The sequence below is a fragment of the Oxyura jamaicensis genome, chromosome 4 (assembly GCF_011077185.1).
Source record: "Oxyura jamaicensis isolate SHBP4307 breed ruddy duck chromosome 4, BPBGC_Ojam_1.0, whole genome shotgun sequence".
Classification (NCBI taxonomy): Eukaryota; Metazoa; Chordata; class Aves; order Anseriformes; family Anatidae; genus Oxyura; species Oxyura jamaicensis.
The window spans coordinates 39,465,560-39,479,813 of NC_048896.1; the positions used below are offsets into that span (position 1 = coordinate 39,465,560).

At 47.2% G+C, this 14,254-nt stretch overlaps 1 protein-coding gene across 1 annotated transcript; it reads right to left on the minus strand.

The window, feature by feature from the left end:
* Positions 1-928: 928 nt before the first annotated feature.
* Positions 929-13,871, minus strand: SRP72 (signal recognition particle 72). The gene is made up of 19 exons (XM_035326416.1): positions 13,707-13,871; positions 12,916-13,036; positions 10,977-11,100; positions 10,107-10,250; positions 9,221-9,332; positions 8,337-8,368; positions 7,611-7,735; positions 7,461-7,518; positions 7,127-7,258; positions 6,602-6,730; positions 6,034-6,106; positions 5,442-5,506; positions 4,944-5,039; positions 4,390-4,493; positions 3,724-3,801; positions 2,977-3,114; positions 2,694-2,731; positions 2,211-2,370; positions 929-1,184 (listed from the first exon to the last, which is right to left on the minus strand). Exons 1-19 carry the CDS (start codon positions 13,834-13,836, stop codon positions 1,010-1,012), a joined length of 2,034 nt encoding a protein of 677 aa, XP_035182307.1. The 5' UTR covers positions 13,837-13,871; the 3' UTR covers positions 929-1,009.
* Positions 13,872-14,254: the final 383 nt, after the last annotated feature.

Here is a 14,254-nt window from a genome sequence, read left to right on the forward strand (position 1 = left end):
GAGTTGTCCAGGAGAACTGCCTGGCATACATACAGCACACAACCCACAGCACCAAGTTAAACATTTTCAAAATCATTTTCTTCTCTCCTTATGCTAACAACTCCAGGAAACTCTCTGCTATAGTATGAAGCCCTGTCCCATACCACCAGCACCATTTTACCCAGGCTGCAGGGCACAGTGTGGCAAGGATGGCTGGGGAGGGGTGCAACAGCAGAGGAAGTTCGATTTGCAGTCTTGAAAGGGGAAACATGAAAATCAACCTGCAGAGAGGGCTGTTAGAGCTTGATGAAGAAAAGACGACTTTCTGCTAACCCTCACTGGGGGATGTAGCTAAACATTAAGCCCAACAACCCAGCTTCTAACTCGCAGTTGGTGAACGTGTTGGAGAGAAGAGATGCAAGACATCACTGCTCCAGCTTTCAAGGGAGCTTGCTACTCTCAAAAACAGGCCTTTGTAAATCCAGTACGCTGTCCCAGCAAGTAATTTCTAACTACTAGAACAGGAGTTGGAGGAGGAGCTGGGAAGCATGCACCTCGGGGGCTGCACATATGGAACAGATCTCATTCCAGAAATACACTACAAGCTCTGTGTATATTTACAGTTAAGAATGCAGTTCCCCAGAGGCACAAGAGAACCAAATAAGATCATGGTCCCTTTCACCCACCCTTGTTCCCTTGTGACAGTACCACAGCTGCTCCTCCATGTAGCACCCCAGGCCTCCTGCTAGGAGCAGGAGGCATAGCAGCCCCCCAGACATACTCAGTGGGGCTCCTTATTCTGATTTATGCTCCACACTAACACAGTTTTGGAGGAAGTTGAGCCACAGTGGGAACTAATGTAAGGAAGAGAACTTGGTGAGCAGACATATCATGGTGCCTATACCAGCCCATCTCCTCCCAGAGCACAGAGAGATTTGAATGCCACAAGTCTTTCACCACCACTGGCTTTTGACCTTTATTATGCAACCAACATCACCTACTGAGGGAGGGAGGTTACACATCCTGCTTTTTACCATCCACTTTTACCCCCTTTCTTCTTCTTCTGCTGTTGTTTCTTCTTGGTGGCTGGGGCACCAGCAGGTTTTTGGTGCCTGGGAGGGATGACGTTACTTGCAGCCGATACAGCTGCAGCACTGCCGGGCCGAGGGGAGGTAGGTGGGCTGCTGGCAGTCCTGCTGGCATCCCTACAGGGAAGGCAAGAGAAAAATACACCACATGGGTTCACAAGCACCTGCAAGATATGGCACTGTAGCAACAGCTGAGCAGGAAGCTGAGAGCAAAAGATACAGTAGCTGTCACATAAAATAGCATTACAACACCACCATGGATATGAGAGCACTCAAGCAAGGAGATCTTGCTCATCTTAAATGAGCTTCAATGTACGCAAAAGGGTTGATGGACCATGGGAACTTGTCTCAAAGGACAGGCAATCACCTTCTAACTGATGCTCATCAGACAGCAGAAATCCCAACAACAAAAGCAAGGCTTTCAACTTCTGAATAGACAGTTGACACTCATGCAAATGCAAGAAAACCCTTTTAGGGCCCCCAGATATGCAGTTGCAGATCAACATCCTTTTTCTCCTTAATGACAATGGCACCTTTGTGCCAGCTCTCTTTGCACACACTGCTCAAACTAACAGTACCACAAAAGGCTTTTCATACTTCCATTCTGAGAGACAGCTGTATAAAGAAGAGCTGTATCATCCACGACTAGCAGTTCCCTATGTTGCTATTATTTTAAACACACTTCCTTCTCCCAGATGCTACTACCAGCTTGCTGTCAGGCCTCAAACAACGGAAAACCCTGATTCCAGCTCAAATCAAGGTCAAGTTAGAAGGATGTATAGTATTTTCCCAAATAATGGCTAACGGTTCTCCACTAACCAAAAGACTTAAAAAAAATATAGCTTGAGAGAAGGCATGAAAAATTCATCTGGTCTTCAAAGCTAAGAAAAGCTCATTAAAAGACTTCTGAAATTTTATTTGCACCTTTGTACCTTCAAGCACGCCTATCGTATCATTTTGGTTTTCAGTTAATTACAAGGATCTTCTGGAAGAGCACCTGGAAGAAGGTTCAAGTGACAAAGCGCAGCTTGAGTTGTGCTCCCCAGCGCTGGTGAAGTGATGGAGCCACAGGAAAGCACAAAGCCACACTTCCAAGCCACCCAGGAGTCATTCCCCACACCAAACCCAGCAATGGGTACTTACAGTTCAGAGGAACCAGCTGTGGTTGAACCCTGAGTTCCTTTGCCAACCTGATCCTTCTTCTTCCCCTTCTTCCGTCCACGATAGTAGGAACGTTCTCGCATTGGAAGCCACCGCTCAGGGTCAGGAGTTACCTTGGGGTCGTAGTTCTTGGGCAGCTTTCCTGCAGAATAGCCAGTGCCAGGAAATGAGATGGGGATCAACACGCTAAAGAGGCATCAACAAGGGATACACAGGGGTTGTCAGCAGAGAGGAAGTACACTGACCCCAGCAACCCACAGCACATTACATTGTAAATGTCCCATCAGGGAGCTGCTCTCACTTCTGTGGAGAAATGCTTCACACAGGATGAGCAATCAGTCACAAACACCTCAGTTCACTAGTCCCAGCAAAGGGCTCCCCCAGGGAGCTCAGGGTTAGCTACCAGAAGAAACAAGTGACCTCTCTGGGTCTGTGCCTTATCAACATTTAGGAAGTACAGCTTACCTTTCTTCTTCTTCTTCTTTTTCTTCACCTCCCCTTGCCTGAAAAGCAAGCAGGAAAACAGCCACTGTGACACAGCAGAGAAAACAACCAAAAGCTAGTTCTGGAAGAAGCCAAACCATTGCCATCTCTCTAAAAACTTGGTCTGCTGCTATCCAAAGCTCCTTGCAGTTACACAGACTCCCCTTCCACCAGCACGCCTGCTACCCAATACCCCTACCGCGTTAGGTGTGGCTCTCGTGCCATCCCAAAGGATGACTGTGCCAGAGCCAAAGCAGCACGCTACCCTTGCTCTTTCTGCTGGTTGTCTCCAGTGAGTTTCCCAGCTTTCTTCCGAACATAGGTCGCTCCATGGGAGTTCTCCAGGGCATCAACATCTACCTTCAGTGACATGGTGTCCGAGGAAGGCAAATGTTTGCTGAGACTGCAGAGGAAGAGTTCAGGGATGCAAACCAGAACAGCTAACATGCAACTGGCAAGCAGCAACCAAAGATAAACACCCATCTTTGTTCAGGTATCAAAAGAAAACGTCCGCTTGAACAAACTCAGCCTGATGGCAATACACCAGGCAGACCTACAGGGCCAGCCCCAGCTCCCTGCCCAAGCTGGAATGAGCTGCTTAATTGCCCTCTGCCTCGTTTTTCCCTTCTTTGAGGTGGGGGACAGAAGCAGCAACTTACTCTGAAAGCTGTTCTAGATGGCAAAAGCCATATGGGAACCTGACATTTTGGGCCAGGGAGAGTTTAGCCATGTTCTGTTGGGCACAGTCCTGCATTACTACCACAGGTCCAAGATTGCAACAAAAAAAGATGGAGAAGCTCCTATTTTTGGTTCCTTGTAGTCTTAAATAACCACATCTCAGAGAGGAGGCCAAAGATAAAAGGGTAATCACACCAGTTAGAAAATAAAACTTGGCCTGGATACCCAACTGGAGATGTTCCTTGCCTTTCTTCAGGTGAGAAAGGGTCCAAATCCCCCATACAACTGAAATCCAAGGAAGCAATGCCCAAATGCCTTAGCACCAAAAGGATACACTTTAGCTTTTTCGGGGTCCACAAGGGAGTAGGCTGAGATGAGCTGTGCCAGAGTGTGCACATCTTTCGGGTTTTGCCTTTGGAGAAGAAAAAACAGAAGGATCAAGTCATACACTCATTCCAAAGTCTGGTATCACCACCTGCTGCATGCTACCAGAGCACGACTGCTATCTGTGGGGACAGGCATGCCAGTCTGTGGTCTCCCACAGAGCACATCACCAAACATCACTGATGCAGAGAGAGCAGGTATCATCACACTATCACAAAGCAGGCAATGAAAGACAAAAACCTCTGAAGTCCCAGCTGCAGAGGCAAATTAACAGAACTCCCTCATATCCCACCAAGTGGGTAAAAAAATGAAAACTTAAACATCCATAGTTTATGCAGCACTAGAAAAAAAACACGTGTCCCAGTCACCAAAGTAACCTTCACTGCACGTAAGAGTCCTCCAGGACAAGTCAATCAGGTTTTCAAGTGAATGTCAGCTACAGACCAAATGAATGATCCCCTACCTTCACAAACATGGTTTTGCATTGGAACCTCTGCACAAAAGCTACTCTGTAAGAGGGTTGCTAGTAAACCAACGTTGTCAAAAACAACCTGGCACCAGTCAGCTTGCAGAGGTCTGTGGGCAGACCTCCCTGTTCAGCAACCACACAACTCACTTCCAGAGCTCCTCCAAGTCGCTGATTGCTTCCTTCTTCCTGCCATGCTTTAATTTGAAATTAGCAGCTTCCCTTATCAGTGACAAATGAACAGGAGACTCTGGCTGAAAGACACAAGAGCTGTAATTAGGTCTTTAATTTCACAACGTGAAGCCCAACTCTAGCTAGGTTTAATGCCCCAGAGCCCTGGCCAGGGAGAACTGAGCTAGCACCCTGTCATACAGAAAGCAGACGATCTTTGCACTCTAGGATGTGAGGCAAGACTGTAGGGGATGAGGCAGCTTGCTGATCCACAGTGCTTTCAGAGAGGAGGCCTGACTGCTACATTTGGGCACCAATAGCTCCCTCTCTCCTAATCTGACAGGAAAAGTAAGAATCTGCTCCTTCTTTACAACACATCTGAAATAATACAGCAGTGATAAAACAAATGCTTACAAAACAGGAGCTCATAGCTCTCCAAAACCCCAGCTGGATGAACTGTTGAGGCTGTGCATCAGTGGGAAAAGCTTGGACTACATAGAAAAGACTACATTACCTCCTTGGGACTGACTTGCCTGGAATTGCTGATACCACTGGATAGCCTGTGTGAAGACCTCGATGGCGCTGTCTATGTCCTCTTCGTGACTATACATTGTCACCAACGCAGACACCTGCAAATGTTCAAGAGCAGCTTTTAACAGATCCTCACATAAGCTTTCTGTAGACAGAGAGCCAGCATTTAATTCACAAGATTTCCTCAAGTCAATGTGAGCTTTTTGCTCTGTCCCTAAGAAGCAGCTATGGTGACAGGCAGGATACCCAGGAAAGACCTTCCTACCCAAGTCCCTCCCAAAGAAATCTCACCGACAATCCTTCTCGTACAGTATAAGCTTAGGACTGCATTCACAGAACGAAATTTCTTGTCTTTGCACTTTCTTTGCTTGCCACTGGACACTTTTTTCTCCCCCCATCTCTACCCTAATAGCCGTGAAAAAAAAATCCATGCTGAAGAAATGAGGTACAGACACCCTAAACACAACTAGAAGTGACCCAGAGCAAGGAGTTTTACTTACCATACCAGGCTTGTGCTGCAGCTCCTCTATGCTCCTCAGAATCATACAGGCTTTGGTGACACTGCCTGTAAGAGAGAGAAGGACATGCCCTTAGTGACATGCTGACACTTCATCCTGGCTGGTGGACAGGGCAAGGGACTAGCCTGTGAACTTCCACTAGTTCCAGCCAAAGGTAAACAATGGGGACAAAACAATCCCCTTCTTAAAAATATCTCCCTCATTTCCAGGAATGAAGGACACACCTTCACAGAGGGGACCCCCTTCCTGCCCTTGCCACATCCTACAGGGGTTCAGGAACAAACCCCACTCTGCTCCCAAGACACCCCTTGACCCAAAACAGATTCAGCCCTGTCATTCACAAAGATTGTGGGTAGCTCTGCGAGGGATCTGTGGAGCCTTAACACCCAGGCACTAAGCTATCAGGTCTATCCTGCCATAGCTCTCTATATAGAATACCTGTCTGAAAGCATCTCTGCTCTGCACCTACCACAAGAGTGACTGCAGCAGAAATTGCCCTAAAGTCCATTTCCCCCCAGGCCTTAAACCATTATTACGTAGTGACAGTTTCCCAACAAGGGAAGACACTGGATACCTTGAGCAATTTTTAGCTGGGCCATCGTCAGTTTGATCTCAGCTGCGTTGGCAGGGTGCTGCTCTGCAAAGTCCTGGGAATCAGAGGATAGAACAACTCAACATGTGCACGGGCACCAGGCTGCTGCTCTGGTGAACTGGACCTCACGCTCAGTCACAGGAAGCGGGCAAGAGCCAAGAAAAGCTTTCCAGTACATGCAAGCTTCAGCATGCAGCAGACGAGGACCCCAAACTGTGCCAGTGTCCTCTCAGATTTCAATCCCAGGGCACTCATTCCTTCCAAAAGGATGCTCTTGTAAACTGCTTGTGAGTAGAGCCACAGAGCCCATTGCTTACCCTAGAAGTTTTCTAACAAATATCAGAGGTGCAAGGGAACTATCTCCCTTTAAAAGCAGTATAGCTCATTTGGGTGTAAATGCTTTCCACAGGCATTAAACTAAACCATAATAAGCACAGTCAAATATCCCTGGATATTTAAACGAGACAAAACAAAGGGTAACAGCATGCAAGAGAACACACGGAACAAGTTTAAAGGGAGCAAGACCAAAGGAGTACTTCTCTTAACCTACCTGCAGAAGCCCTATGGCCTTTGCATGCTGCTTCTCACGACACAGCTGGGCTGCCTGGATGAGCACAGGGAGCAGATGCTCAGGGCTCTGTGACTGCAGGCTTGCTGACAGCTTGCGGCACTGATCTGCCTGAGGAGTGGGAAGAGAATATACGTTGCTCAACCTCTGCAAGTACCTAATTTAGAGCTAACCTACCAGCTATATCTTAGATCAGCTGCTAGCAATGGCTTCCCTGAAGCAGGTGCAGAGAGCCAAGAACAAAACCTCTTAGCAGCAGTTCAGATGCATCTAAGAACCCCACAAACCCATTCCGTCTCATCCTAGCCATCCCCACGTTGTACTCCCTACAGCAACACTCAGGTCACCACACAGCAGGCTCTTCTATTTTTTAGGGATTTTTCCCCACCTGTGTGCCTAAGTCAAGTGGTTGTATCTTCTACAGGCTGCACATCCATTTTTGCCCAGCCAAACTCCTATGGAGGGTGCTAAGTCTGTAGTCAGCTACTTCAGATCAGTTTCTCCTACCTGGTTAGTGTACATTGCCAGCAAAGCTTTGTTGAATTCAATCGCCTGGAGCTGTTTCTTGGAGAGTTTATGCTCAACACCTTCTGCATTGGTCAGCTTGACCTTTTTCTTTGAGTCAAAAACGTTTTGGTCCTGGGGGAAAAAAATAAAAAATAAAAAAATCACACAGCATGATTTCAATATATTCCTTCAACAAGGGAAGTTCTCTGAGTCTGTGATTTAACTACTGTTTAGGAAAAAGTCTTCCCTGATTATCCCCCTCTCTTCACAGGAACAGACAACTTGAGTAGCCACAAGGAAGGGCCACACTGAAAGGAGTGAGGTAATTCTATACCTTGTTAATTGTGATGATGTTATTTGCAATGACAGCAAGCAGTCCTACATCTGTTGGCCTGCAGATAAAATAAGGAGAAAACACGTTGTTATTAAACAGTGGTCTCTCTACAGATGGAAGAATGAATACTAGTTTTAGAAGAGCTCCTACTTCAACTTGATTATTTGATTGTAGAGCTGTAGAGCATCCTCTGTACGACCCTGCAGTTGCATGATATATGCCATCTGACCGTGAATAATGGCCAGTTCAGCCTCGGTGTCTTCCTCAGTCACGTCCTGAAGGAAAATTGAGGGGGAAAAAAAAGCTGCAATCTGAAGTCCCTTCCCCTTGTTTCAGCATTCTGCAGGCAAATGTTTATGAGCTCTCTCAAGTAGCGTTAGCAACAAAGAACCCCAGCCACTGCATGTGAAGCCACAGCACAAATACAAGCACATCTGGGTTAAGCCAAGAGAAAAGAAAGCCCCACCTGCTAAGTCTGAAGACGCCCTTAGTTTATGCACTGAATCTACCCCTCTGCTTGAGCCCATCGGAGAGTGCAAGTCACCTAAGTTTCCCATCACCCAGTCAGCATGTTCATCCATAGCATGGATTGGTCACGGGGAGGTTCGAGACAAGCTGTAACCATCCCGCCTGGACCAGCACGTGCAACCGTGCAAGAAGCACAGCAGCAACTTGGTGTTACACTTCTGCAACAACCACAATTGCTGCTCCAGCCTCACCAGTTGGTACCAGCAGCAGCAGCATGTCTTGCTGGGTAATACCACATTAGCAGCTTTAGGCTGTCGTCTGGCTATTTTATTTTTTACATTTTATGACCACATCCTCATTCATGCTGGTGAAAAGTAAACACTTCACAGAACAACATCAACAACTTACTGTGTCTTCTGAGAGCGACTGCCGACACAGCTCTAGAAGCAAAAACAAATTGAAGAACACAATTTAGAAGGCTTAGGGAAAAAAAAAAAAAACAACCTATAATCATGTGGAAGCATAGGGAGCATATAGTGTTTTAATGTATCCCTTGCAAATACTAATCCTGAAACTTCTGCATCATTAGAAAAGCTTTCAGTACAATTATCGGTCACTTCTTAACTTTCTTATGTATCTCACCAAAACAAAGAATCATAGAATAGCTTGGCTTGGAAGTGACCTTAAAGACTATCCCGTTCCAACCACCCCCCCTGCCATGGGCAGGAATGCTACCCATTAGATCAGGTTGCCCAGGGCCTCGTCCAACTTGGCCTTGAGCACCTCCAGGGATGGGGCATCCACAGCCTCTCTGGGCAGCCTGTTCCAGTGCCTCACCACCCTCTCAGTGAAGAATTTCCTCCAAACATCTAATCCAAATCTTCCCTCTTTTAGGTACTGAGAAACTGCAATGAGGTCTCCCTGGAGTCTTCTCTCTTTCAGGCTGAACAGCCCCAGCTCTCTCAGGCTCTCTTCCTAGGAGAGGTGCTGCAGCCCTCTAATCAACTGTGTGGCCCTCCTCTGGACCCCCTCTAACAGCCCCACATCCTTCTTGTGCTGGGGGCCCCAGATCTGGATGCAGCACTCCAGGTGGGGCCTCACAAGGGCAGAGCAAGGGGGACAATCCCCCTCCCTCCACCTGCAGGCCACCCCTCTGTTGATGCAGCCCAGGACACAGTTGGCCTTCTAGCCTACAAGCACGCACTGCTGGCTCATGTCGAACTTTTCATCCACCAGAGAGCAAGTAACTACTTCTGTCACACAGAGCTTCTCACACCTCACCGTGATTTTACCTTCTGCTTTCCGTAGTTTCTTCATTGCTTCGTTCAGCTTTCCTTGCCCAATCAACGCGCATGCGCTGTTATAACACAGCTCGTAAGTAGTTTCTCGAAGGCCCAAATCCTCCTAGCATGAAAAACAAACATCACAGCATAAAAAGTAACTACCTATACAGATTTGACAGGTGACAGACACAAGCTATAGTTTTCACGTACATTCCTTGCAACATACATTTTCTACAGAAACCTGTACTTTAGAGGCAATTTTAAAAGGGTATACAACTGGCAAATTTTAAGTCACAGTGCAAAGGATCTTCCTTCATACTGCACAATGAAGTCAGACACAACCAACGAGGCAGCAACTAAACTCCAGCCTGAACCTGGGGACTGCGCATGCTGCTGGAAGAGGATGAGCAGGAACCACTACCCTAGAGAACTAGGAAGAGGATCCGCAGCACTGAACAGAGAATTGAGCGTGCCATGCACATCTCCAAAACAGAGACTTCTGAAAAAAAAACTAGAACATCACTATCTGCACAGCTCATTAACAAAAACATTCCCAATCATGACAGGGTGGTCTAGGCAGTTAGCTTTACCCTGGACAAGAGCATAACGAGACAGAGGAAAATGCTAGTCACCACAGATGCTCTGCCTAACGCAGAGCCCACTCTCCTGTGTCATCTAGTAACAAGTTTCTTACAAATTAAAGATGAAGTATAACTTGTTAGCCCGATGAACAGTAACTGCATTTATTCCTCTAGAGGAGAAAACACTAGAGGATCTTAATATACACAGAAGTCATTAAGAGACAAGAAATGCATTTCCATCCTTTAGAGATCTAAGACTCCAGATCCTTTATTCCCTAGCTGCCATTCTAACACCCATATGAGCACACACTTACTGGCATCACTCTCTCCCACGTGCTTTGTGCTGCCACCACAGCCGAGAGGTTGGTTTTTCTCTCTTCCTCATACTCATCCTGGGAGTTGCGTATGAGATCCCGGTATGCAACTAGACAGTCATCGTAACGCTCCAACCTGTACAGCTGAGAACAGTAACGGGTTGGCCTACAGAACAGCATTTCCCTGCCTGTGCCAGTAACTGCAGCCTCCTTTCTCCCTCCTCGTGGATCAGCAGCAGCACAGCATCATCCGTTTTAGGCTGAACATTACTAACATTTGCATCTACCTGTATGGGCAAATTCTATTTGCTAGGACTCAAGCAATAAGAACAGATACACATAAAGGCTGCAGAGTTGTAACTCCTACAGGAACTTCTTCAGAAGCAGCATTTTATAAGCTTTTGTTCTCAGACAGCCTTTTTCCAGATTAATTAACCTCTCCACAAGAAAAGATAAATGAACAGCCTTTCGTGCAACTGAGAGAAGACAGCCAAAAACTGTCTTCACAGAACTGTTCTGATCAACCCGGGAGAAACAGCTTTTCTGCTTCGCCTCTAATGCCTGAGACGTTCAAAAAAGATCAGTCAACCTCCACCCTTCATCCTCTCAGCTTCTAAAACTGTATCAGGCCAGACCCAGGAAGGGAGAGGGAGTCACGAATGTAGCGCTTTGGCTCAGTGGCGGTCAGAAAATTAGCCTGTCTTCTGCAGACAACTGAGGCCTCACACAAACTGGAGCAGTTGGAAACTGTACCCCTCCATATCTTTATGACAGAAGAAAATTCTGTCCCCATATTTGCCCCCCATTAGAATAGAGGGCCAAGGCATCCAGAATATGAAACTGCCACCAGGAAGAAAAGCTTGTAATTACCACTTGTCCATAGAGCTCCTTCAGTTTGTCCGTCTGCTGACTGGCACTCTGAATGGTCTTGAGAGCATTTTCAATACGATTCAACCTGTATTCACAGTAGGCCTTCTCAAAGGCAATAACATCACTGCAATGACAAGACAAAGGCTGATAGCAGACACAGGAGTCTTCACTCAATGACATTCACCCACCTGAACACACTTGCAGCCCTAATTGGGCACAGACTACTATGTTCTCAAATAGCCAAGCACCAGAGGTGAGTGCATGATCCCGGATTACTGAATAATTCATCTGCCAAGTGCTGTAACTATCTTGAACCTACTCTGTCTCCACCAGAGAAGAAATACCAAAACTTCATCTTAAAGATGAGCCTTCTTTTTTTCTGGTGTCTCCAGACATGTCATTTCAAATCAGCTGTTCACAGAGTCAGTAGTTCCCCAGACCTCCTACTGGTGATGTGAATCAAGTTTAAAGGCAAAACAACAGCAAGCTTCATTATGCGACTCCTTCCCTAGGAGAAGGCATATCCCTACAGCAGAAGATTGTCACTGCAAACTGTCAGAGACACATAATCAACTCCCACAGGGAGCCAAGGAAGTGGTATAAAGCACAGCTCCTCCTAGCTGTTAGATATTAAGCTAACAGTAACCTATTTTGAAATATCAGCACAGTACAACTGCAGCAAAAGTGTTTGCTGATGTCAGCATAAAATCTGCTTCAAAGCCAAGCTCATACCAGTAGGGAAACATCAAGCAAGCAGAGCCTTGAGTGCTCTGCTCCAGCTATCCCCTGAGCTACCACTTAAGCCAAAAGAAAATTAATCAGCAATTCCCTCAGTTCATCACTAGTGCCACAAATGCAGCGACAGACACTTGTGACCAGCCATTTCTCTCCCTATTTAAAGTGATCTCAGCCCAGCTGAGTATTAGGGGAATCTGAAAAAAATAAAAAATAAAAAATATGAGTGGGACAATGAGTGAAAAAATGAGTGAAGGACAAGAGAACCTCAGGACAGAACAAGACCCACCACCTTCCCCGCTATGCAGGACGGAGAGACGCACAGAACTGCCAAGCTAAAGAGAAAACTTGAAGCCAGTTACATATAGAGAAATTTCTCCTGTCCCCTTCACATACTAAAAAACAAGCTACAAGCTTAAATTAAACCCCTTTCATCCCATGAAAGAAGGAGTTTGTGAATAAGGTAGTAATATTTATTATCGTATATAAACATGGAAGAGCTTCATCGCTCCGATACTAAAAGACACTTCTCTGGGAAGTTCCTTAACAAGAATAGCATCTGAAACACAAAAATGCTGCTGCCAGGCAGTTCTTGGGTAGCAATTTTTATCTTAGTCATTGCACTAAGAGCATCTTTATTTGGAAGAGAATTAAATCTACTTAGTGACTTAAAAGGAAATACAGAAGTTGGAGACAACTCGCATTTTAGAACAAGTCCAAGGTCCTGATTTTTGAGAAGATGCACAAAGCATTTGCACCAACTCAAAAGCTGAACACTGTCAGGCTGGCAAAGAAAAGGACCCTGCGGAGCAGTATGATGAGAAAGCCATACAAAGCTAACAGCTTGCTCCCACTGGCAAGGGCTTCTCCTGCCTCTCTTCACTCCCATTAAATATGTCTTCTGCCCTTGTCCCAGCTGTGGAGCTCACCCATGTCGACAAGGAAAATTTGTCTCTTTTCTAGTTTTCAGTTACCTCCACGACCACTCTCTTCAGCAGAAAAAGCAAGCCATTAGACTGTCTCAAACCGATCAAGACCATCTCTCACAACCATAGGAAATCTGTTTCTCACTGAAAACCCCAATTCCAATGGTTCTGAGCACCTCCTGCTCTTGATTTTGCTGTCAATCAGTCCTTCCAGCTGAAAAAGCTTCTCAGGGACTTAAAATTTCATGTTCTGTACGTTACAGCAAGGCACAACTCACCTGGACAATACTTTACTGTGGGTGTTGATTATGCTGAGGGCTTCCTTGAAACTCCCGTTCTGGATAAGACAGACCACTTTACAATGAAGTGCAGTCACATCGTCTTTGCTAATCTGGAGAACTGGAAAATAAAACGGTTTAACCATGATGATCTCACTCGTTATCAGACACATTAGTGCTTTATAAGACACATACGTTGTTAAAGTTGGAAAAGTAAGTTTTTTAAGCAAATAGACGCATTGTTTTCAATGGGTCCTGGCATGGCTTGCCTTGGTTCAGACCATGAAAGAACCCTGCTAATGTAAAATAATCCGGTAAAAACACTGAGCTTACTGGAAATGACTGCTCTGCCAAGACACCTGGAACAGAGCTGCACCGGAGGGGCTGCGTGCACCTGAACAAACCTTTCACCAGCACTTCACCTCCAGACAGAAAACACGGTGCCAAAACCTGTCTCAGTGCCACATAAAGCACACGCAGGAAGAAAAGCACCTGACGCAGAAGAACAGCACGACTCTAGACAAGCACACATCTTACATGCTACCCTTTCCCCCCGGAAAAAAAAAAAAAAAAAAAGGGCACAGAGAAAGAACGAGGAGAAATTTTGATCGTTTTCTTTACGTGACCCCACATCTCAGACCTACCAGGACAGGACACGGCCCCTTCAGCACCCCCCCCACACACACCCGGCTCCTCACCCAACAAAACCCCCTGAGGAGCCCCACCGGGTACCGGCCGCACGCCTGAGGGGCCCCGGGCGGGCCGAGCCCCGTCACGGCGGCGGCACTCACTTTTGTTAACGGACTTGAGGGCGCGGGCGAAGTCGCCGTTCTGCCCGCAGCGGTTCACCTCGCTCCACAGCGCTGCCGTCGCCGCCGCCGCCGCCGCCGCGCCCGCCCCGGCCGCCGCCGCCGCCGCCATCTTGCCAGCGGGAGCCCTCCGCCCTGCCCTCGGAAGAGGAAGGGCCGTCAGGCCGGCCTGCCACGTCCCGGGGGCGGCACTGGGGCCCCGCCGCGCTCCGCCCCGCAGCCGCGGGCAGCGCCGGGCCTCGGCCGCCTCGCGGGGGGTGGGCCCGGGGGGGGGGGGGGGGTTACGGCCCACGGTTCCCCTCCCTTCCTCCGTCTGCCGACAACTTCCAGGTGCCAGGAGCGCAGGGAAAGGCTCCAAATTTCAGAGAATGTGCTTGAACAAAAATATACCTAAATGCCGGCCCTCTCTTGGTACAATAGCCACCCACTCCAACCAGACCCTTAAAAAATGGTATTGGCCATAACCTGAGGTAAATGAAGCAAACACGCAGAAGGGCGGGCTTGAATAACCTCGTGACATCTCTCCCAAC